This window comes from Cnephaeus nilssonii, assembly GCF_951640355.1.
Source record: "Cnephaeus nilssonii genome assembly, chromosome: 7".
Taxonomy (NCBI): domain Eukaryota; kingdom Metazoa; phylum Chordata; class Mammalia; order Chiroptera; family Vespertilionidae; genus Cnephaeus; species Cnephaeus nilssonii.
The window spans coordinates 82,518,600-82,541,326 of record NC_137078.1 but is presented as its reverse complement, the minus strand read 5'-3'; the positions used below and the strand labels follow the sequence as shown (position 1 = coordinate 82,541,326).

Genomic DNA, 22,727 nt, shown 5'->3' with positions numbered 1-22,727 from the left:
CATTCACTCGACTGTTCTTTTTTAAAAATATATATATTTCTTTATTGATTTCAGAGAGGAAGGGAGAAGGAGAGAGAGATAGAAACATCAATGATGAGAGAGAATCATTGATCGGCTGCCTCCTGCACGCCCCCCACTGGGGATCGAGCCTGCAACCCAGGCATGTGCCCTTGGCCAGAATCGAACCTGGGACCCCTCAGTCCTCAGGCTGACGCTTTATCCACTGAGCCAAGCTGGCTAGGGCCAGAAAACAATCTTGACGGATGCCGAAGCAGAGAACTGGGGTCTGATTCAGGCTCTGTTGTTTATTTCTATGTGACACTGGGCCAGGGAACTTGACCTCTTGGCTTTAATTTTCCTCTTCTGTCCAATGCCAGGCTTTACAGACAAAGGCTAAAGGAAACCATAGAACAGTTCTGGGCTGGATTTAGGGTGAGGGGTGCCCTCTAGTGTTCTAGTGGTGTGTTTCTCTCTGTGTATTCTCACCTCCATTCCTCCTCTGCAGGATAGATGTTCCTGAAATGAATGTCCTTACCTGACCCTGCAAAGCTGCCTTTCCAACTTCAGATCTTGACACTCTCTCAAATGGCTCCAGCCCTCCCAGCACCTCACACTGAAGAACTGTCTCTCTCCCCACTCACTCCATCCCCTCCGTCTTTTCCTGATGCAGCATGGGGCTGAGAAGGAACCGTTAGAGTCACATGCCCCAGTTCAAATCCCATGCCTGGCATTTATTGGCTATATGATCTTGAGTAGGTCGCATCATCTGTCCAAGTCCCCATTTCCTCCTTGTAAATTTGGGGTAATAATACCCACCTCATAGGGCTGTTGAGACTTCAATAACAAGGAGTGCTGATAGGTTGCTACTCCTTTCGCTGTGTAAAACCACATGAGTACTATCAATCAGTTGGAACACGTTTCATAGAGGAGAAGGATTTTGAACTAGGTCTTTAAAGCTAAGATACAGAATTCCCCAAATTTTAACATGTATTGAGCACTTGGCCATATGCTAGGTGCTGTGAATTCCCCCAACTTCTCATAATCATTAGTAAAAATAGTAACAGCTAATAATTAGTAAACTCCTTCTGCTAGCCATGTGCCAAGTTCTTTACAGATTTTTCTCCACTTATTTCTCACAAACCCTATCAGGTAGATGCCATTATTTTAATTCCCATTTTACAGAAGAGGAAACGGAAGCATAAAGAGGTGAGATAATTTGCTCAACGTTTCACAAGTAGTGAGTGGCAAGGCCCACATCCTGCATTTGAAAATAGGAAGCTTCAGACACAAGTAGCCGACTCCAGAGCCCATGCTCTACCTGAATTATCCCATTTAATCTTCACCACACCGGCCAAGCTCTACACTAACTGATTTACATAACAATAGGTAACAGTCGCTGTGGACGTTTAGAATCCAGGCCCCGAGTTCATCGTTTTAAAAGCGTGTTATTCGTTGAAACCTCACAGAAACGTGTAGACTCAGATGCTATTATTATCCTCGTTTTATGGGCTTGAATAAAGCGAGGTCCACAATTGACTCAAAGTCACGCATCTGAACTGTGAGCTGTAAATTAAACCTACAATTGTCCAACTCTCTTCTGCCCACGGGCCTGGCCATCTCCAGCCACCCTCCTGATTTCTCAATGTTTCTGCTTTGATCTCCCTCGGGCCTCTGGCTCTCGCTTCTCCCCGTCAGCAGGCCCCGCCCCTTCATTTGAGTCCCCGCCTAATGGGCGGTGCCGTTTCCGAGCCTGTGGAAAGGGCCGGGATTGCAACAGGTCCCGCCCTCACCCTTAGCACCTATTCTGATTTGTTCCGGTGCCGGGGACCGGGAGAAGGTGACACATCTATTGGCTGACGTCATCTTAAGGGCAGTAAACGGAAGAGGCCGCCGACCCGCTTCCGCGCGGTTTCTTCTGGGAGTTGTAGTCTCAGACGCTCCATTCCCGGGGTGGCGCCGGTCGGACTCCGCGTCCCAGCAGTCCCTGCGCGAACCCTGGAGCACTTCCGCCCCGTTGTGAAGTGGGTGTCTCGGTGGGTGAGTCCGGGTGGCGGGGCGGGGGCATCTGAGACTTAGGCTCGAGGCTGCAGACTTAGGAGGTGCTGTGTCACAGGGGGCCGGGGAAGGTGTGAGAGGAGAAAGAAGCTTTTATGTGTGGGTGGTGGTGGGGTGAGGGGCGGTCAGAGGATGAAGCGTCCGGAGGTGGGGAAGGGTCATCGAGAGGTTGGGGATGAGGAGGGAGCTAGAGGGCTCTGGGCGTGAGGACGGGCTTAGGGCTGTAGGTGAGGACACCGAGAGAGGTTCTGGAGGTGGGAGAGTCTAGAAGGGCCAGGAGACCACAGAGGGAGGGAGAGAGGGGTCGGGGGCCCTGGCAAGAAGTGAAGATAAGAGGGCCTGAGCTTGAAGCCCAACCTTAAAAACAATGTACCAGCCTCTGCCTGCCCACCTAGAGCAGACATCTGAATCGCTACGCCCTTACACTCTCTCTGATGGTTGTGACTTCTGGAACCCAGTGGGTGGGACCAGCTATTGTGTTCTGTCCCACACCTGCACTTCTTTCCTTATGCCCCATGGAAGTGCATGGCACCACCCTCCACTTGGCCCAGGTGCCTTCTGGGTTCTCTTGCATTCTTCCACACCAGGGATCTTCAGATCAGTCCGTTTCCTTAACGTGTCTTGAACCTGCCCTTTCCTTGCCGGGTTTTGGCTGAAGCCTCCATCTTTCACCTCTCAGCCTGGACAAACACAATGTAGCTAGTGTGATCTGTTTTAACCCACACATCTGATTATGCCTTCTGCTTTAAAAGCCTCCATTGGCACTCACCACTGATGGAATTAAGTCCAGCCACGGCAGCCTGATAGTCAAGGTCCTTCGTAAACTACTTTTGCAGCCCAATCTTTTCGTGCCCCACACTCCAGGGCTACCAAGCTTTTCCCCATTTTGTGGGGAGGCTGTTTGGTTTCCCACCTTTATACGTGCTGTTCTCTCTGAACACACTCCTCCCCTCCCCTTTCTCTGCCAAGAGAACTATTCTTTCTTCAGGAACCAACTCAGATGTGACTTTGTTCAATTGCCTTAAGCAGTTAAAGTACCCCTTCCCCAACCCCCCAGCTCACTCAGAACGCTTTACTGCATTTTCCACATTTGACCATCATTATTATCTGTGATTTCTTTTTCTCTCTTCCACAGACTGTAAGCATCTCCAGGACAGGAACGGTTTCTGAGTCACCTCTGCTTCCCATCGCCTAATTAATACTTGATGAATGTGTGAATAAAGGCCATCGGGGTGAGCTTTGCCATAGCAGGCTGAAAGGTGCTACTTCCGGTGGGTTCCCAGGGGTGTGAGTTTTCGTCTTCCCCTTCCTGTGCCTGGCAGCCAGAGCCAACTGGTCACAGCACAGATTCACATGGGATTCAGAGTCCTTGACACAGTTGAATGAAGTTGGTGCTTTAAATGAAACCTATCTGCCTGCTTTCTCTGGTTTATGCCCTTATGTGTAAGGTCAGGCTGTTTAAGCAATAGCTTGGACCATCCACCGCATGAGCTAGAAAGCTTTCGGGAACTCCCAGTGTTTTTCTCTTTGGAGGTCACAGACCAGCCTTGGCCTTTGCCATGGGACCGGGGCAGATCTTTTCCCATCCCACTGTTTTCGGGGTGGGTTCTTCATGTCTACATCCATACTCGCTGTCCCAGGAGCCAGGATGCCTCCCAGCTTCCCTGGGTTTGCAGCGGGATCTTGATTTCGACAGCAGCCAACCCCTCATTACTTAGGGGACCCTGTACTCTTTCTAGGTCTTCCAGGAGATTGGAAGGAACCTTAGAGATCACTCAGCTAAAAGGTGGAAGAGTGACAGCCCCTGCTGAATGAAGCCTATGGTCACCCTCTGTTTAACCCTCAGGGTGTTTGAAACCATTTTGAGTAGGTTGCCAACATTTAAAAATCTGGAATTCTGACTTCTCTTAGAAAAATTAGAAGGCCTGTGGACACTGGGCCATGGTCCTTTGGTCTCTGTAGTGGCCACAGTCCCCACTCCACTCACGTACTCATTGACACTGCCAAGCCTCTCGCCACTTCAATTTGTAGCCACTGATTTTAGTCTCCTTGTCCTTTTGCTCTGCTCCCATCATACTCATGGGGGAACCTGGCGTAACTGTGAGTAGGGTCAGGCTGTAAGCTGCAATCTAGGGAGGCCGCAGAAGCCACAGGACCTGTCCCAAGTCACACGGCTGATAAATGGCAGGAGTGAAACTAGCACCCCGATTTGCTCACTCCTGCCTCAGTGTTCCTCCTACTCTCCTCCATACCATCTTCTCAGGACTTGGGGTGACTGGCAGACCTAGAGCAGGCTGCATGGTGTGGTTAAAGAAAGGACTGGGGAAAAGGCCTGGGCTTAGAGTCCAACTCTACCACTTGCTAGTTGTGTAACCTTCAGTGAGTCTTTTTTATAGAAACTCAGTTCCCTCCCTCATATAGACTGAAGCTATAGTGGAGTCATACCTCACAGGATAATGATATTCTGCAGGCAGCATGGAGAGTGATAATCATATTTAACCCAAACCACAGTCAGTTCTCTGGCAAGGAGCCGTGTAGGAACCAACATGCTGTCTTTCAGTAAGCTGACCTGCACAGCTGGGTTTTCCTGAACACGAGGTGGAAGAGTTGGCCTGTGTTTAGGGACCCGGCTGAAGAAAGACACTGCTCTCCCTCAGTGGAAAGAGAGGCCCCAGGGAACTGAGACCGAACCGGGACCAGCAGAGTCACGGGCGTCATCACCACGTGCTCTCCCTGGAATAGACACAGAGTGGATGGAACTGGTGCACTATTTAAATCACGTCTGTCCTTCTTCTTCCTTGTTTGTATGTGGTTGAATATGTGTAAGTTACAGATCAGTGGGAGGCAGCTCAGCACTGGTGGCACTTCCCTGGCTTGCCTGGAAGATTCAGTGAGAGGATGAATGTCGCGCACTCAGCCCCGGGCCTGGCACCGTGGGCGCACTCTGAGGTTGCTGACTGAGTGAGGACCTAGGGGTTCCTGGGAGTCGCAGGCTGCGGAGTGCCCTTGTCCATGTCTTTCCCGTCATCTCTGAAGTCTGTGCTGTTGGCTGACTGTGTTGACCTCCCTCTGGACAGGCTGCTGTGCGTATGTAGGAGAGTAGCAGAACATCTGCAGGTTTGTATTAAAAAAGAACTTCTGGGACTTTCCAGTCTTCCCAGAAGAAAACACGTGTTATCTGAGACTCTGGGCTTTGGGCCCGGTGGGCCGACTAACTGCCTGTTTCGTTGCCGTGTTCTTTCTGTGCAGGAGCACAGACTTTGCTCATGGATTGTCTCTTAGTGGACTAACTTTTATGAAGGTAGAGATTGTTTACCGTAGTTCCTGTTGGTTCTCTGTGCAGGGTACCTAGTGGGATTCTGTAGCTGACTGGTGAATCAGTCCTCGTTTGAGAAAGAGATACAAATGTGCTTGGACTAGTGCATGATTAAGGCTGTGGTTTTTAAAAAAAAGTCATGAGAGGTTAATTCTTTAGCATGATATAAATTATGGATCTTCCATAGCTCATTAGGTTTTTAATGTTCCAGCTTAACTGTTTTAATAAAAGTCAACAAAACTTCCCATGGCCCTCCTATTTATCAGACACTGGGCTGGGCACTGTGGATACAGGAATGAGTAAGATGCAGTACTGGCCCTGGTAATGCAATGGAATGGGAGCTGTCAGATAGAAGAACAAGTAACTACAGTAATGTAGGATAACATATATTAGAGGTATGTGCCAAATGCTTGGGGAACACAAGATTGGGGAGGCGATTCTTGGAGAGCAGGGATGGGGGCCGGGCATGATAGCCTGTCAAGGAAGTCTTAACAGATAAGGTGACATGGAGCTGACAGCTGAAGGACGAGCAGGAAGTTGTGGTCCTGGCCTCTCCCTAACTATGTGGAGGTCTTTAGAACACACCTTTGTTTCTCATCACCCTTGCCTTATTTCTAGACAGTCCAGTCAGATGACCTAAAACCAAAATACCACCCTCCCTCCATTCTCAATTCAGCTATGTCATTCCCACGTGGAAGCAACTGATAGCCTCCTTTGAGGAGGATTTTTTATGTCATCTAGATTTGTTGGGAATGACACAAAGGGCTCATTTTCCCAGATAACCCAGCGTGAGTGTGATCAGTGTCTTCATTGTGTAAGAGAAGCAGCTTCAGACGTTCACTCAAAAGGCGTTTGCTGAGAGCCTCCTGTGTTTGGTGCATCACGCTTATTGTGGGTGTGGGGGAGTTAAGGGTGTGACACAAAAGAGAAATAAGCTCTATTCCTTGCCACCAGTGTGGCTGTAATCTCTCTGGGGACACACATGTACGCACCCACCTCTGATACAACCTAGAAAGTGGCAAGTGTCACAGTGATGGGAATAAAGAGGAGAGAATCCTTCTGGCATGAGGAAGGCCAGTCCCTACTTAGCTGGTTTGCACAGAAAGGGCTTAACTGTAAGCCTTGTTTCATGACACATCCCCATTGTCAGTTGACCGTTATTTCACTGTTTGTGGAGTGCTTCCGGTGTGTGCTGCGCACTGTGATAGGTCCCTTTGGGAGCCTATGATCTAGTGCAGTGGTCGGCAAACTGCGGCTCGCGAGCCACATGCGGCTCTTTGGCCCCTTGAGTGTGGCTCTTCCACAAAATACCACGTGCGGGCACGCACGTACAGTGCAATTGAAACTTCGTGGCCCATGCGCAGAAGTCGGTTTTCGGCTCTCAAAAGAAATGTCAATCGTTGTACTGTTGATATTTGGCTCTGTTGACTAATGAGTTTGCCGACCACTGATCTAGTGGGTAGATAATGATAAAGTCTGATCTGGGTAACGATACAGAAAACATAAGGTGGCGTGGAAGCTTGCGGCTCAGGACTGAATCTTGGAAAAGTACAGTTTAAGCTGAGCCCTAAGTAGGTGAAGAAAGGGAAGAGACTGTTCCCAAAGGAGACCCCAGCATGAGGGAGGGTTCAGAGGGCAGCACGATGTAGGAGCTGCAAGCTGTGCAGCTGAAAGCACCATGACTGGTGGGAGCACGGTGAAGAAATGAGGTTTGGGCAAGGTTTGTATTTGATCCTCAGGGAAATGAGAGGTCCCTGAAGGGTGTTTAGGAGGGAAGTGACATGGTCAGATTTTGATCTAGTCTGGTTGTGCAAAGAATGGGTCAAGGGTGAGAGGAGTGAAGGCAGGGACATGAGATAAAATGCTGATCAAGTGACAAATGTGATGATTTCTCTGGACTGAGGTGGTGGCCTTGGGGCTGTAGATGGTTAGAAGACCAAGTGGACACAGTTTGGTGATGAATTGGATGTGGGGGATCTTGGAGAAGGGTGATGATCAGGTTCCTGGCATAGGTAAGTTGATGGAAGTGGGTGTCTCTTTGTTGTTAATCCTCAGCAGAGGATATTTTCCCTTGTTTTTTAGGGAAGGGAGGAGGAGAGACAGAGAGAGAGAAATATTGATGTGAGAGAGACACATCAGTCAGTTGCCTTCTGCATGTGCCCCGACCAGGATTGGGGGTTGAGCCTACAACTGAGGTATGTGCCCTTGACCAGAATTGAATCTGGGACCCTTCAGTCTGCGGGCTGCTGCTCTAGCCACTGAGCCAAACCAGATAGGGCTGGTGCCTTTTGGGATGGAGAGCTCCAGAAGAGAGACAGACTTGCAGGAGAAAATGCTGAATTGAGTTTTTGACCCATTGAGTTTGAGGTGCCTAAGAGACAGTCAAGTGGAAATGTCTTATAGGTGGTTGGATTTGGGGGTCTTGAGACAGGTCCTGGCTGCAGTTTTGGGAGTCATACAAACAAGTAGGATGACCAGGAGTACAGAGTGAGAGAGGGACTTTGCAAGGAGAGCACCTTTAGAGGAAGACTAAAGCTTGAAGGCCCGGGAAGAAAGGCCTTCCGGAGGGGGTGATGTTTATCCCAACGTGAGGGAAGGTCTGACTTTGGACATGTGTAGAGGGGGGAAGGCTATGCTGGGACCAGATCACAGAGGCTTTGATGCCAGGCTAAGGCATTTGGTGTGTCCCAGAGGGTTTAACACTGTGCTGTCTTCCTTTGTTGTGCTGGCTGCTGGTGTTGGTGCCAGATTGTGGTCCAACCTCCTGCTTATGGCACAGGGGCATCACTTAGCACTGCCACCCCAGCCAGTGGCAGTGGTGGGTGTGAGGAAGGGGGGAAGGTGAGGCTCCTGGGTCCCCTTGCTCACTGTCCTTTATCTTTCTGCCTTCAGAGCCTTGGGAAGCATTTCCTCTCCCAGGAGCCCCTTGAAGGACACACCGTAGATGCAGGAAGACGTTGGATGAGGACAGCCCAGCTGAAGTGAGGCGCCCAGGACAGAGCATGGCTGTAGCCCTGGAGTCCCAGGCCCAGGTGTCTCCCCAGCCAGAGCTTGAAGAACTCCTGATTGTGAAACTGGGGGAGGACGCGTGGAGATCAGAATCCAGACCTCAGGAGAAGGACCATGGCCCTGTCCCTGGCCCCGAGGCCTCCCGCCAGCGCTTCAGGCAGTTCCAGTACAGGGACGCATCGGGACCGCACGAGGTCTTCAGCCAGCTCTGGGCGCTCTGCTGTCGCTGGCTGAGGCCAGAGGTCCGCCTCAAAGAGCAGATTCTGGAGCTGCTGGTGCTGGAGCAGTTCCTGACTATCTTACCCGCGGAGGTCCAGGCCTGGGTGCAGGCGCGCCACCCTGAGAGCGGCGAGGAGGCCGTGGCCCTGGTGGAGGATTGGCACCGAGAGGCCCGGGCTGCAGGGCATCGGGTGAGGCAAATAGCCAGCCTCTCTGAAGTGGGTCAGGCAAGGCAGCGGGCTGTGACTAGCTTAGTAATTTCCAAAATAACAGTTATTATTGTTATGGAGCAACTGACATCCATTGAGCATGACTGTGTACCAGGAATTGTTCTAAGTGCTTTCCATGTATTAGCTCCTTTCATCGTGTGAACAATTTAACGAGATAGGTACTATTATCCTAGTTTTACCAGTGTGGATACTGAGGCAGAGAACAGATGGGTAATTGGCCACACTGGTAGAGGCAGGATGTGAATTGAGACAGTCTGACTCCAAAGCCAGCATTCTAAACCACTGCTCTAAACCCTCCCAGTGCCGTGTTCTCAGGACTCTTGATTTGAATGGTTTTATACTTAACTAGGGGCCCAGCGCGCAAAATCGCGCGAGACCCCAGACCCACAGCACTGGCGGGCGGGACCCCAGCGTCCACCACGGGAGCGGGACCCCAGACCCAGACCCGCCGTGAGACCCATCATTGCACCTCCAGGTGGTCGTTACAGCGTTACGGCGTCACGGCCACAGGCCTTTTATAATATAGATAGGATCTTTTCACATATGCGATTGCTTTGGATGCTTATAGCAGTAATGTAAGTATAAGAAATAGCATTATTGTCCCTATAATTTATAGATTCAACTAAGTCCCTAAAAGTCAGGTGGTTCAGAAAGCTCCGTCCCTGTGAACCATAACCTAAACCCAGATCCTTAGGTCCCAGGGTCATCATTCTACGCCCTCACAGATGCCTCATCAGAAACCGTAGGAATGAAAATACCTCTGAGGCATGAGACTCAAAAGAAATAGTAACTGGCATTTATTGAACACTCACTGTGTGTAGACACTGTTCTAAGGTTTCTGTATATGTTGCTCATCTAGTCCACTGTGCACCCCAATAAGGTAGGTACTATTACCATCACCATTTTTCAAATGGGTGAACAGAGACCAGGTAAGTAACTTGTCCAAATTTACATTGAAAGGAAAATATTGTGGCTTTAACTCATAGTCTCAACAGTTTGCAGTCTGAGGACTTTGTTGTCATACTTGAACCATCTTTGGGTCTTAAAAAGGGCCTGTTAATCCCTAGATCACCATTGCCCTCTAAAGAACATTTTCTGCCCTACCAAAACTGGTCTTACAGGACTGACAATGGGAATGTTGACCGTCTGTGTGTAGGAACTGGAATTGTGTGGAGAAGAGACCCGGTCCTTGAAGGCAATGCGGGAATCTCAGAGCTTTCAGCAGCAATCGGCACAGCACTGGCCAGAGAGACCGCCCCAGAGGCAGTGGGTGAGGAATCCGTGCCCTGACCTTCCCAAGCATCTCGACTCCAAGATGGCGCCCCAGGCCTTGAAAGAGAGTGGTGAGTACCAAAAATCAAGGAACATCAAGGAAGAGGGGTGAGAGGGGTGGTGAGGAAGGGTACTTGGGGGGGCGGGGGGAGGGAGGTACTGAATTCAAGGCAAGGGGTAGAAGAGTGTCTGAGGGACTCACTGAGAAGTAAGGCAAGCACGTAAGCATTGAAGTTCCCAGTGATAGCTCGCCCCCTCCAGAGCTGAGTCACATAGCAGCTTCAGGCTGGGACTGGGGGAGGTGGTGACCCTAGGAGTTCTGGGCTGGCATCTCCCACAAGGCACCTCACTCAAGGCAGCTTAGGAGCCAGACACTCTGGGAGGGAAGGAAAGGGGAGATTTGCACTGACTGGGGATAGTCTCAGTTTGACCCAAGCATGGCCTTTGGAAAGCTGGACCCAAGCGGTGGTTCTGTGGAGACCAGAGCTTGGGTTTTAGAGACTTTTTCTTCTTCTCAGCTGTCCTCACTCCCCGAGTCCTTACTCTTCCAAAGATGGGGAGCGTTGGAGATTGGGAGGTGTTAGCTGAGTCCCAGGTAAGCTGCTCTTTGTTCTCCCTTTCCTGTCAGTACTTCTCCTGGGCTTTGCCCCTTTGCTCCAGTTCTTTCTCTATGGCCTCCCCTCAGCAAAAGGCCCCAAGGCCCAGGCTGTGAGCTTTTGCCGCTTGCCCCCAGGCGCTGGGCTTCTCGTTGGTCATGCTGCTCCTTACGATGCTAGACTCACACACAGTATCGCTGTGCTTCCATGATCTTTTCTGGGGCCCAGTAGGGGTTCTAGGCTGTTTTCCAGGGTCAGTGACATTTGAGGTCCTTCTTTTGTCCATCTCACAGGAAGCCCAGGGCCCTGGCAGACGTGCCAAGAAGGAGTTTCGCAAGGAGCCCCCAGGAGACGACCGTGGGAACGGCGTGTCCCTGGGTAAGGAACTAGTGCCCTTGGAAGAAGATGTTGGGTCCCCATACACTCAGTTCCCAAAGAGCGTTCCCAAAGACTCCCTAAGTCTCGTGCCTCTGTGCAGCCAGTGGGACTTCAGACACAGGAAGAAGACGAGCTTTTCGTAGCCAGCACTGTGGTGGCAGGGGTGGAGCGTGGGGAGTGGAGTCGTCCGGGATGGAGGCTGGCAGGTTGGCTTCCAGGAGCCTTCCCTCTCGGGGCTCCTTCCTTCGTTTCCCCAGTAAATGCACCACAGTGCAGGGGCTGGGCCCTGCCTCCTGCCACAGAAATCCAGGCTTTTCAGCTTCAAACAGGACCCAGCACTCAGGGGCGGACTGAACCGAGACCGCGAGGCTGATGCACTAAGCCACAATGAGAAGTAAATCTCAGGGCTCAGAAGGCTGGGAGCCCATGGGATCGGCACAGACTCCTTTCTCTGTAGCCACATCTACACAGGAAGCCACACAGTAATGAACCGCTTCCCATTGGAGCTTGGGATTAGGCACGTGAGGGGAAGAGCAGGAGGGACAGTGAGAGGTCTGCCTCACCCCTGTCAGTAAGGTAAGGCGCTCGAAGCTTGTTGGCTGCTCGCTTGGCAGGGTGACCCCCTTCACACGTGGTGTCTGGTGAAAAGAGCGCTCAGAGGGACAAACTGGGAAATGCTGAACTCGATAACCTTAGGCCTCTTTTAGTTTTAAACTCTATTTCTAGTTTCGTTCAAATACTTATTTAATTAAAGGCTTTCTGTTTGTTAGGTTGGGAGTGGTTGGAACAGCAGTCCTTCAGCTAAGTGTTAAAAAAAGTAAGGACATTTATTTTCTCATGTAACTGGAAGTCCAGAGGAGGGCGTGCTCCAGCCGCCGTACAGAGGGCTCAGCAACATCATTTCTCTGCTCTGCCATCCTGTCTCAGCTTCATAAGGAAGCTATTGTGTGTCCGAGTCAAGAGATGCCAATGGCCAATGGCAATTGAGGACACACACACACACACACACACACACACACACACACACACACACACGGAGAGAGTGAGAGATCTGTCCTCCGACCATTGGGTTCATTCTGATTGGGCCAGTTTAAATCACATGCCCATTTGAGGACCAATGACAGTTACTTTTTGTATGATGTGTTTCATTACAACAAAGAGAGCAAATGAACAAAGCAAACAGGTCAGTGACCATTTCTGGTGAAGTGATCTGTTACCTCTACTTACCTCTCTAACGCCCCAGACATTTGTTGGGCTTAGCCTGGGAAGTTCTCATTAGCCTCTCGTAGGGAAATACGTTGGACAAGCACCCTGCTCCATAAGTCATTTCTCTTCTTTTTATATAGGAGTTCTAGTTTCAAAACCAAATATCATCTCCCAGCGAGAGCAAGGGCCAGAATTCTGGGGTCCGAGTCGCATAAATTCCGGAAAAAGGCACACTGCAGATTACAGCCTGGATAATGAGCAGATAAAACCAGCCCCAGCTCTGGTCTGGAGGGACTCTAAGGCCTGGGAAGAACAGTACCAGTGGGACGTGGAGGACATGAAGGTGTCGGGCGTGCATTGGGGCTATGAAGAGACCAAGACGTTCCTGGCAATTTTGAGTGAGTCTCCTTTCTCTGAAAAGCTCCGGACTTGTCACCAGAACCGACAGGTGTATCGGGCCATTGCAGAGCGGCTGAGGGCACGAGGCTTCCTGCGGACACTGGAGCAGTGTCGCTACAGGGTCAAAAACCTCCTACGGAACTACCGGAAAGCCAAGAGCAGCCACCCACCGGGGACCTGTCCCTTCTATGAGGAGCTGGAGGCCCTGGTGAGGGCTCGGACGGCCATCAGAGCCTCAGACAGCCCAGGAGTGGCTGTGGCACTCCCCAGGCTGGGGGACAGTGATGCAGAGATGGAAGAACAAGAGGATGGGAACTGGGAGCCAGAGGAAACGGCAGAAGACTGTAATGGTGATGACCTGGCCACTGGCGAGTCCGTCCAGGGGCCCAGGATTTCAAGGGGTCCGGCTCTATTCCAAAGTCGTATTGGTAAGAACAAGGCATTTAATTGGATCCAGATTCCAACCCTCCTACTAGCCAAACCTCTGCTCCCTGAGTTCAGGGCACAGAAGTCTGGATTGATGTTACTGGATAAGGCACTAAGTTCCCTCAGTCATCCTCAGACTCCTACTCTCTTCTCCTATGACCAAATCTCATTGTACACGTTTTTTTAGCTATAGAAACAGTCCTAAGGGACTTTAAAGAGCTAATTCAGTATTTCCTAAAGTGTGTATGGGGATGATCAGAGGTTGCACGAGTAAACTTTTAATTTTAATGTGTATGAACACATCAACCGTGATTTCACAGATAGTAAATTTAGATAAAGAAAGATATTGAATGAAATATTTAACAGATAGAGCCCAAATCAAGACAGTATATAGTTGAGTAATCAGTGTTTGGGAAATAGCCAAGTCACTGTAAAAGTGGGAGCACGCCCAGCTGGTGTTGCTCAGTGGTTGAGCATCAACCCATGAACCAAGAGGTCACTGGTGCAATTCCCAGTCAGGACACATGCCCAGGTTGCGGTCTCAATCCCCAGTAGGGGACGTGCAGGAGGCAGCCTATCAATGTTGTTTCTCTCTCATCAATGTTTCTATCTCTATCCCTCTCCCTTCCTCTCTCTCTAAAGTCAATAAAAACATATTTTTAAAAAAGTGGGAGCATTGAAGCCTAAGAGATGAAGTGTCTTATCTCAGGATCTAAGCGAGGCAGGGGCAGAGTCAGGGTTAGAGCCCAGGACTCCAGCCTCCTTTTATGTGGTGTTCCTCCTTGGCTGCATCATGTACCTGCAGAGGAACTGAGAACAGACCACTTCCTTTTCCTTCTTCCACTGAAGAGGAAAGAGCATCCTCAGTTGGCCTCTAATGCAAAATTATTTGATCTCCATTCATGTCTTTAAGGATTCTCAGTTTCCATATTTGTTAAAAGGAAAATTCATGAAAGTAAGTAGAGGACATGTATTGAATGGATATAGGGAGAGTCTCTTGTATCCCAATTACAGGCCTTTCCCTGAACCAATCAGCTGAAGCCAGGGGATGGGGTCACCTGGTATAATATGGCCACCTAAGTCCTTCCCTATAGCCAAGACTCATAGGTGTTAATAAATCTCTTTGAAAGGGTTGGGGTGGGAAACTCTGGCACAGCCCTGAGAGGCAAGGGTATATTCTTTGTTGGTGTCCAGGTACCTGGACAGTTTCTGAGGGACAGGTGACCCTGATCCCTGATGACCTAGGCAAGTCTCATTAAATCTCGTAATTCTGACCTCTTCACTCCTGACAGCAGGTGTGCACTGGGGCTACGAGGAGACCAAGGCCTTCCTGACCATTCTCAGTGAGTCCCCATTCTCTGAAAAGCTTCGCACCTGTCACCAGAACAGTCAGGTGTACCGGGCCGTCGCAGAGCGGCTTTGTGCACAGGGCTTCCTGCGGACACTGGAGCAGTGTCGCTACAGATTTAAAAACCTCCTTCGAAGCTACCGGAAAGCCAAGAGCAGCCACCCTCCGGGGACGTGCCCCTTCTATGAGGAGCTGGAGGCCCTGGTGAGGGCGCGGACTGCAGTCCGAGCCATGGGGAACATCAGAGAGGTAGCAGGTCTTCCTACGTCTGGGTGGAGCAGTACAGAGGCTGACGACCAGGAGGCCTGGGATGAGATGGCAGATGAAAATGTCATCAAACCTCCAACCCCATGTCCTAAAACCCCACACACTGGTAAGCATGGAATAATTGGATGCCCACAAAATCTGCAAGCATGCAGATAGAGTGAGGGAGCCAGGCTCCTTACCTTGTGTCTGGACTAAAACAGAATGGAATTGAGTAGAAGGATTTGTGCTTTGCTCAGATTATGTCTAGTTTAGTGTAATCCCCTAAATGAGATAAGCAGTCAGGTCTAGATTTTACTGGGATTTGGTTGAGCAATTACAGAGTTTATTCAATCTCATATGACATAGGACATGCTGATTTTACTAGAAGAAGGTGTTCATTATCAAATAGGAATAAAGGAATTGGCCAGGGAGACTGACTGGCTGTTTGGTTAGGGCTCATGGCTCCCTGGGTGGGGTCACCAGGTCCCAAACTCCTTTCCTCAGCTTTGCAGGTCACAAATGAGTGTATGCACCAAAACTTGATCAATTTCATGTTAGCCAAATTCATGACACAGGATACAGATATGTAAATAGACATCAACTAATGAATGAAAAAAACACATTTCTGCCCATTTTTTCAGGTTTTGAGATGAGTCATGAGGATGAAGGCCAGAGTTCAGAGCAGGATATTTTTGAGGATTTGCCTGGAGTGTTATCAAAATGTCCTCCAGAAGTTGTTTGCCATCCTAACGATTGGGGGGAAGACAGTGAACATGAAAACGAAGACGAAGAGCAGGCAGGAAATCCACCACAGGAACGGTGGGAAGAATGTTCTTCTGAAGAGGACTTAGAAAAACTTATTGACCATCAAGGTCTGTACCTTGCAGAGAAACCCTACAAGTGTGACACATATGTGAAAAGCTTTAGTCGGATCTCCCACTTCATTGCTCACCAGCGGACACACACAGGTGAGAAGCCCTACAAATGCCTCAAATGTGGGAAAAGCTTTAGTGACCGGTCCAACCTCAATACCCACCAGAGAATTCACACTGGAGAGAAGCCCTACAAATGCCTTGAATGTGGGAAAAGCTTTAGTGATCACTCTAATCTTGTCACCCACCAGAGAATTCACACAGGGGTAAAGCCCTATAAATGTGGGGCATGTTGGAAAAGCTTCAACCAGAGCTCAAACCTTTTGAAACATCAGAGAATCCACTTGGGAGGAAATCCTGACCATTGTAGTGAGCCTGGGGAAAACTTTGGCCAAAGCCCATCCTTTAGTGCTCACTGGAGGAACTTGACAGAGGAGACAACTCCCGAACAACCTAAAAGTGCCAGTAGGAACTTGGATTCTCCTGGACCATACAGCACCAACTCAGGGGAGAAATTTTATCGGTGTTCTGAGTGTGGAAGAACCTTCTCCAAGAGTTCTGCCCTCATTAGTCACCAAAGAATCCATACAGGAGAGAAACCATATGAATGTGCTGAATGTGGGAAAAGCTTCAGTAAGAGCTCCACCTTGGCTAACCACCAGAGAACCCACACTGGGGAGAAGCCATATAAGTGCATGGACTGTGGGAAGTGCTTCAGTGAACGCTCCAAGCTCATCACACACCAGAGAGTGCACACAGGAGAGAAGCCCTACAAATGCCTCGAGTGTGGAAAATTCTTCCGTGACCGTTCTAATCTGATTACTCACCAGAGGATTCACACGGGAGAGAAGCCTTATAAGTGCAGAGAGTGTGGGAAATGCTTTAACCAGAGCTCCAGTCTTATTATTCACCAGAGAATCCACACTGGGGAAAAACCCTACAAGTGCTTGGAGTGTGGCAAAGACTTCAACAACAGCTCTCACTTCAGTGCCCACCGGAGAACCCATGCAGGAGGGAAAGTGTCCTAGAAGACAACTCCCCCAACAACAAAAGAGATAAATCTCCCAAGATTATAAGATGTATGGCAGAAAGAAACATTCCCAGTTTTTTAGCTTTGTGTATACCCAGGGAAGTTATCTTGATATAATCCAGGTAATTTGGAAGCGAATTACAAATGCTAAGGATTCAGATTTGTGATTTTTTTTCAACTGTAAAACATCTCCACTCAGTCCTCAGGCTGTCCTTACATTTGCTCTCATTTAAGGGCTTGTCAGTGTTTGAGCCAAATTGGAAGCTTAGGGGATTAGAGGCAAATCAGTGGTCCTGAGCAGTGATTCCAGACCTCGCTGTGCCTTCACACTCTCCATGTGTACACATCCCCTATCAGCACATGTCAGAGTCTCCTGCATGGCAGTCTCTAGTTGGGGCGTATCCTCAGAGGAGAATTTTGAGACTCTGGTGAGAGAACAGGCCACCGTGAGCTCAGCAAGAAGGAGGAACAACAGTTACATATTACTCATATTACTAAGTCAGTGCTAATAATAGCAAAAATAGCCAGCATTTGCTGTTTGGCAGGCTCTCTGCTAAGCACTTTATATACATGATCTCATTTAATCCTCACAACAGCCCCAGGAAATAGGTTCTAATATTCTCCCCATTTCCCAGAAAAGAAAAGCTAGGCTTGGAAGACTGAAGTAACTTGCTTGGGTCACACAGCTGAAAGTGGCAAGGCGGGATTCAACCAGACCTGTCTGCCCAGAGCCTGAGGTGTTCTTACCACCATAGAGAACCCCGCTCACGTTGGGGTAGGTAACTCGGGCCAGGATCTCAAAGCACTTTGTAGACGACACATCCTGTTAACATTTCTCTATGAATTCTCAAGGTGAAGGTTTGGGGACATTGATAACGGCACTGTGCTTTGAGCAAGGATGAGTGATTACCAAAGCACTAGATATGAACTCCCGTCTTTACAAGGACACGGGTGAGAGGGAGAGGTGGGCTGCGATTGGGAAGCACATGTGGCCGAAGTGACGTTCTTCTGGAGAGACAGCTGTGGCTAGGGAAAGGGGGTTGAAGAAGCTCCCTTTTCTCAGGGAGTCGGTCCTGCTTCTTGTTCCCTTTGGGAATCGTCAGGCTAACCTTACAGAAAGCTGGGCTTCCTCATGTTCACTCATCCCGGTGTTGCTCCCTGGCCCCTTCGCTCTTGGCTGGGCAGAAGCTTTGTTCCTCATCCAGACTCTGTCCTACCCCCGCTTCTCCACCGCTCCATTCACTGCGTTCCATTTGTCTTTACCGCTGTGTGCACGCTGATGATCCCAGATCTGCCTCGTGCCCTGAGCCCCCCTCTTAGGAGCCCAGTCACCTGCTGACCAGCCCTATTTGGGTGACTCCTGGGCCCTTCCAGCTGCCATGTCCACCTGCTGCCAACTCCGGCCACCTGTTCAGCATGTGCATGTGCACACACATGGACTCACAAACTTTCCCTTACTGCCTCAGTGAGCCTTACACACTCACACCCCAGACCCTGTCCCTCACACACACTTCTACCTTCTAAGGGCATTTTCCAATTGGGCTGTGGTTATGCGGCTGCCTGGGAGGAGTCAGTATCTACAGTCAGAATTAGTCCCCTTACCTCAGTTTTGATCCCACTCTCCCTTTCCACCTCCCTTAACATTACCCGCCCCGCCACACGCAGTAGCAGATGCCAATCTTACTTTAAGCCCCTGCCACAGTCCATTACGGGGGTTAGTGCTGCATTTAGTGGTAGGTCAGGGAAGGCTGTGCAGGAGACGGGAGTTTCAAGCTGGGCCTTGGAGCTCCCACTTCAGCCTGTGACAGCTCCCAGCTGGTTTTACACCCCCCAACATCAGTATTGGCACTAGCACACACAGACAGCACCATTTCCCCCTCGCTCTGGTTTTAGGCAAGTCCGGAATTCCCTCCAAGGGCCCATTATTAGGGGGATGCGGGGGCGGGTGGGGGGGCGGGTAAAGGTGCATTTCTCCTCACCTCGCCATTCCTTCCACCACCTGCGCTGCAGCGGATCAACAGCCTCTAATCTCCTGGTGCATCTTTCACCTGGTCCATGCCAGGAACCCTAGAAGGAGCCTGCGCCCCAGGGACCCCATCCTGTGCTGCGAGCAGGAAGAGGCAGCAAGCGCCAGAGGCCCCTCTTCTCGGTGTGTGGCCCATTCTCCCGTTTCTCAGGGCTGAGCTGCTTCCTTCTAAGAGCCACCTGGTTAAGCCAAGAGCAGAAGATTCTGCCTAAACCCGTACAAGTAGAATAGGAGTCCACACAGCCACAGCCTTTCTTAGGAGGGCACTGTTAGTGATTCCTTTGGCATGTGGAGATGATTCTGATCATGTCTGCCACTGCATAATACTCCTAAAGTCACGCTTGTTTTCGACAGTTTCATTGGAGGACAATACCCCATAATTGCCCACCTAGAGGGTGAGGGCCCCGGGAAGGGAGAGTAAGAAACAAGTCCGTCTCTGAGGCTGGTTGGGTTCATCTGAGTCCCAGGAGGAGAGGAGCCATGGGCAAGGGCTGACAGCCGTCACAGAACTCTCCTGAGAGTCCCTGGGGCTCAGGGGGCCCTACTCGGTGCCAGGTGACATGTGACTCAGAGGGGAAAGGCCTCTTCTCCCTCCTTCCATGTAAGACACGGCTTAGCTCCAGTGTTTTGGGGAATTCATAGACCAGAGTCCCTTCTGCATAGTTAGAGGCAGCTGGAGACCAGCAGGAGGAGGGGCAAGGTGGTGGGTGCCCTGGAGATGGAGGTGAGAAGCTTTGAAGCCTTCCCTGCAAATGCCACCTGGTGGGGGTCAGGGCAGGAGAACACCTCTAACAGACAGTACCTGCTTGTTCATGACCACACAGGAAGTCCCCGACCCAACTCCACTCCTGAGGTTCCCAGAAATCGATGGCGGAAGTAAGGCCAGCCGGCTGAAGGTCACACTAAATCCGTCTGGCATGTCCTGGGGGGAGAGAACACAGGGAAGCTGGACATTTGTGACTGACGCTAGCTTCTATGGAATGAAATGGATTCAGTTTGGGCCACCAAGGGCTCAGAGATTCAAGTCCGATTCTAAACACACATCAGCTCTCTTGGGCTGGAATTAGTGCATCAATCCCTGGCCTCAGTTTATGTGGCTTTGTTTTCACTTCCTTATCCCTTATTTTCCTATGATATTAAGTACATCTCTTAAATCTTGTAAAATCCTATTTTGGGCTAAAATGATCTGATAATTATATTGATTAAACCGCGCGCGCGCGCACACACACACACACACACACACACACACGCGCACACACACACACACACACACACAAAGGTGGGGATATGTTTGGGATTCTCTGGCATCTCCCTGGTTACACCAAAAGCAGGGAGGTAAAGAGGAGGGCAAACCAGTGAGGCCCAGGCTGTCAGGGAGGAGGGGCTCCAGACCTCAATCCCCTTGTGTTGAATCGCCCTCTGCCTTTCCCTGTTCTCTGTGATTCTTCACATGTGGCTCAAGGTACATGGCCCAGGAGTCGTTGATTTTTGCCTGTGACAGAGGCTCTTTGGTCTGCTGACTTCTCCATACGTCTGTGTTGATACATATGTGCTGGGAAATCTGAGGTACCTGGGATGTAAATAACACAAGGCCGACTATGGATAAAGGGGAGGAAGGTGCTCCCAGAAGGCCGAATCCTTCCTGGCTCTGCTCATTTGCCTCCCAGTTCAGGAACAGAGCCCATAGACTCTGTACTTGAGAAAGTGGGGGTGGGGGACATTCTTCCCTCCTTGCTCCACCCATTCCCTTCAGGTAATACTCAGAAGACTTTGTAGCTCAAGGCTGAAGTTTTCTAATGTTTACTCTTTATCCTTGTTGAATGGGGTTTAGGTAACACTTTGCCTCTGAGATTCTGTTATCTTTGAATTTTGATTGTGAATTAGGGGCGGGGAGATGGAGAGAGAGAGAGAGAGAGAGAGAGAGAGAGAGAGAGAGAGAGAGAGAGAGAGAGATATCAGAATTTGACATGATTTTGATCAGAATCCACTGGAAACTTTCTTCCTATTGGAGCCAGAGTCTCCAGTGCAGGTTCTACTACAGCAGTGGTTAGGATGCACTCATGTTCTGCACATCTTGGGGCAAAGGTGACATCTGGGAGGCAATGAGTCACCGTCTCCCTGAAGGAGGACAGGGGCTTTGTTTACACGTTTCCATGTAACTTGTTTGTAGCCATTGCTTCACCACTGACCAGATCCCCACGCCTGCCCTGGAGACAGGACAGAGGCCATGGACTCCTCCTCGTCATGCGCTTTCTGTTAGCCATGGTTTGACCACATGTACAGCAGGGCCCAGAGGTCACTTACAGATTATGTTCATTGTCTCGAGTGTCAAAGCTGACCAGCCAACCCAGGCAGGAACAAGAATTCCTATCAATCTAGACTAGAGAGCCATCGAGCTGGCCGGGACCAGTCCAACTGAGAATGTGATACAGGAGAAAAACCCGACCTGAGGGACATGCCTGGGGGCCTGGGGCTGGCTCTCTGTGGACCCCCATGTCAATAGACCCCTGAGTGCTCATGCCGCCAGAGTTCTGGGGTGGGCCAGGAATCTGACGGGCAGGGGCCCCCAGCCCCCAGGTAGGCAGTAGGAATCACCAGGCGAGCTCTGGACATCCTTGGGGTTGAGGTCTGAAGACAAGGTGTGAGATCTGACAGATACAGGGCTCAGAAAGCTTGAGAAAGGAGCCAGGTCAGGGGTAAAGGAAGGATTGATAGAGAAGGGGGGGGGAGGGGCAGCCAGAAAGGATGGTGAGTGAATGGAAGGGCAGAGAAACAGAAAAGGGAGGAGAAGGCAAAGGGACAGGTGGGGAGGAGGCAACTAAGACTGGGAGATAGGAGGGATAGGAGGTAGAAATAGGGGTCGGCTGTCCTAGGTGTCTAGTGAGTGGGGTGGGGGTGGGGCAGGCAGAACTGAAGAGGGGATAGCAGGAAGTGGAGCAGGTGGGGCGGGGGGAAGTGCAGCAAGGAAAAAGAAGGCAGCCTTTTCAGGATTCCCAAGTTAGAAATGGAGGGCTGGGCTGCCTGGTCAATATTCTATATCCTTCTCCTGTTTCATCCTCCTCCTGCTCAGACTCCATGATAACCAAGATTTTTGAAGCCTGCCTTTGTCGGGAGGACCTGCCTCTGGCAGCCAGAGGTGCTCACCAGCTCCTGGCCCCTTCCCCTTGGTGGGAAGGCAGGGCTCCCTGCTCACTCCTTGCTGCTGCCTCCACATCATTACTCCTCCCCCCCTTATTCATGTGACCAATAATTGAGAGCTAATGGCCATAAAGGCTCACATTTACTAAGCACCTGAGGACCAGGCACTCTGCTAAGGACCATAGATGCCGTCAGTTCAGCCTCACCATGGCTCCAGGAGACACTGTGTGGTCATCCTGTCTGGGGGCCACAGAAGCTCAGGTTCCTAACTTCTCAGGCCACACAGCTGGTTACGCGGCAAAGCCCAGATTCCAGCTCTGGGAGGTGGCCTGCACTCTTAACCGTGAGGCCATTTGAAAGCTCCTTTGATGCTAATCTCACTTCCTGAACATGTTCCTGCGTTCACTGAAGACTTCCTCCCTTGGTGCTCTCTTCCTTTGCACCCCAATGCTTGTCAACACCCTGGGTGACTCAGCCATCTACAAGAGGGCCATACGGTGCCTGTGCCACTCCATCTCAGCCACATGTGTCCTCGAACCCTTCCCCCCTTCATATAATCAATTGAACTAATCCAGACACTAATCTCTTCTGAGCTCCAGATTTGCATAACGAAGTGTATGGGGTCTCCCCTGGGACTCAGCAGGTCCATATTGATTTTTCCCGAGCCGGTTCCCCAGCCCTCCTCCCTTTCTTTTTCATCCCAGTCAAGAGTATCATCATCTGTCCAGTTGCTCAGGCATTTAGAGTCACCCTTGAATCTCTTCTCTCCTTTGTCTCTCTGTCCAACCACCAAGGCATGTGAAAGAAATCTCTAGAAGACATCTTGAATCTACCCATTTCTATCCATTCCATTGGTGGGAATGTAAAATGGCACGGCCGTTGCTCCTGTCTTCGTCCTGGCTAGCATCACCCACAGCCGGTTGACTAGTTAGCAGCTGCCTCCTAGCTATTATAGTTTTAT

At 50.3% G+C, this 22,727-nt stretch overlaps 1 protein-coding gene across 6 annotated transcripts; it reads left to right on the top strand.

Moving 5' to 3' along the window:
- Positions 1-1,999: 1,999 nt before the first annotated feature.
- ZSCAN20 (zinc finger and SCAN domain containing 20) lies at positions 2,000-16,791 on the top strand. 6 transcript variants are annotated; one of them, XM_079776358.1, is made up of 10 exons: positions 2,000-2,037; positions 3,191-3,287; positions 4,883-7,383; positions 8,264-8,790; positions 9,986-10,172; positions 10,620-10,696; positions 10,991-11,075; positions 12,422-13,108; positions 14,399-14,827; positions 15,342-16,791. In XM_079776358.1, exons 4-10 carry the CDS (start codon positions 8,374-8,376, stop codon positions 16,598-16,600), a joined length of 3,141 nt encoding a protein of 1,046 aa, XP_079632484.1. In that variant the 5' UTR covers positions 2,000-2,037; positions 3,191-3,287; positions 4,883-7,383; positions 8,264-8,373; the 3' UTR covers positions 16,601-16,791. The 6 variants fall into 6 exon arrangements, with proteins under 6 accessions (XP_079632484.1, XP_079632485.1, XP_079632486.1 ...); XM_079776359.1 differs by lacking the exon at positions 4,883-7,383; XM_079776360.1 differs by lacking the exon at positions 4,883-7,383 and having other exon boundaries at positions 3,191-3,314.
- The last annotated feature ends 5,936 nt before the right edge of the window (positions 16,792-22,727 follow it).

Bases quoted from the DNA above. Each gene is read 5' to 3' on its own strand.
- ZSCAN20 (XM_079776359.1), top strand. From the start codon at position 8,374: ATGGCTGTAGCCCTGGAGTCCCAGGCCCAGGTGTCTCCCCAGCCAGAG. The intron at 11,076-12,421 runs GTAAGGAACTAG...CTTTTTATATAG, and splicing joins TGGGAACGGCGTGTCCCTGG to GAGTTCTAGTTTCAAAACCA. The intron at 13,109-14,398 runs GTAAGAACAAGG...CACTCCTGACAG, and splicing joins TCTATTCCAAAGTCGTATTG to CAGGTGTGCACTGGGGCTAC.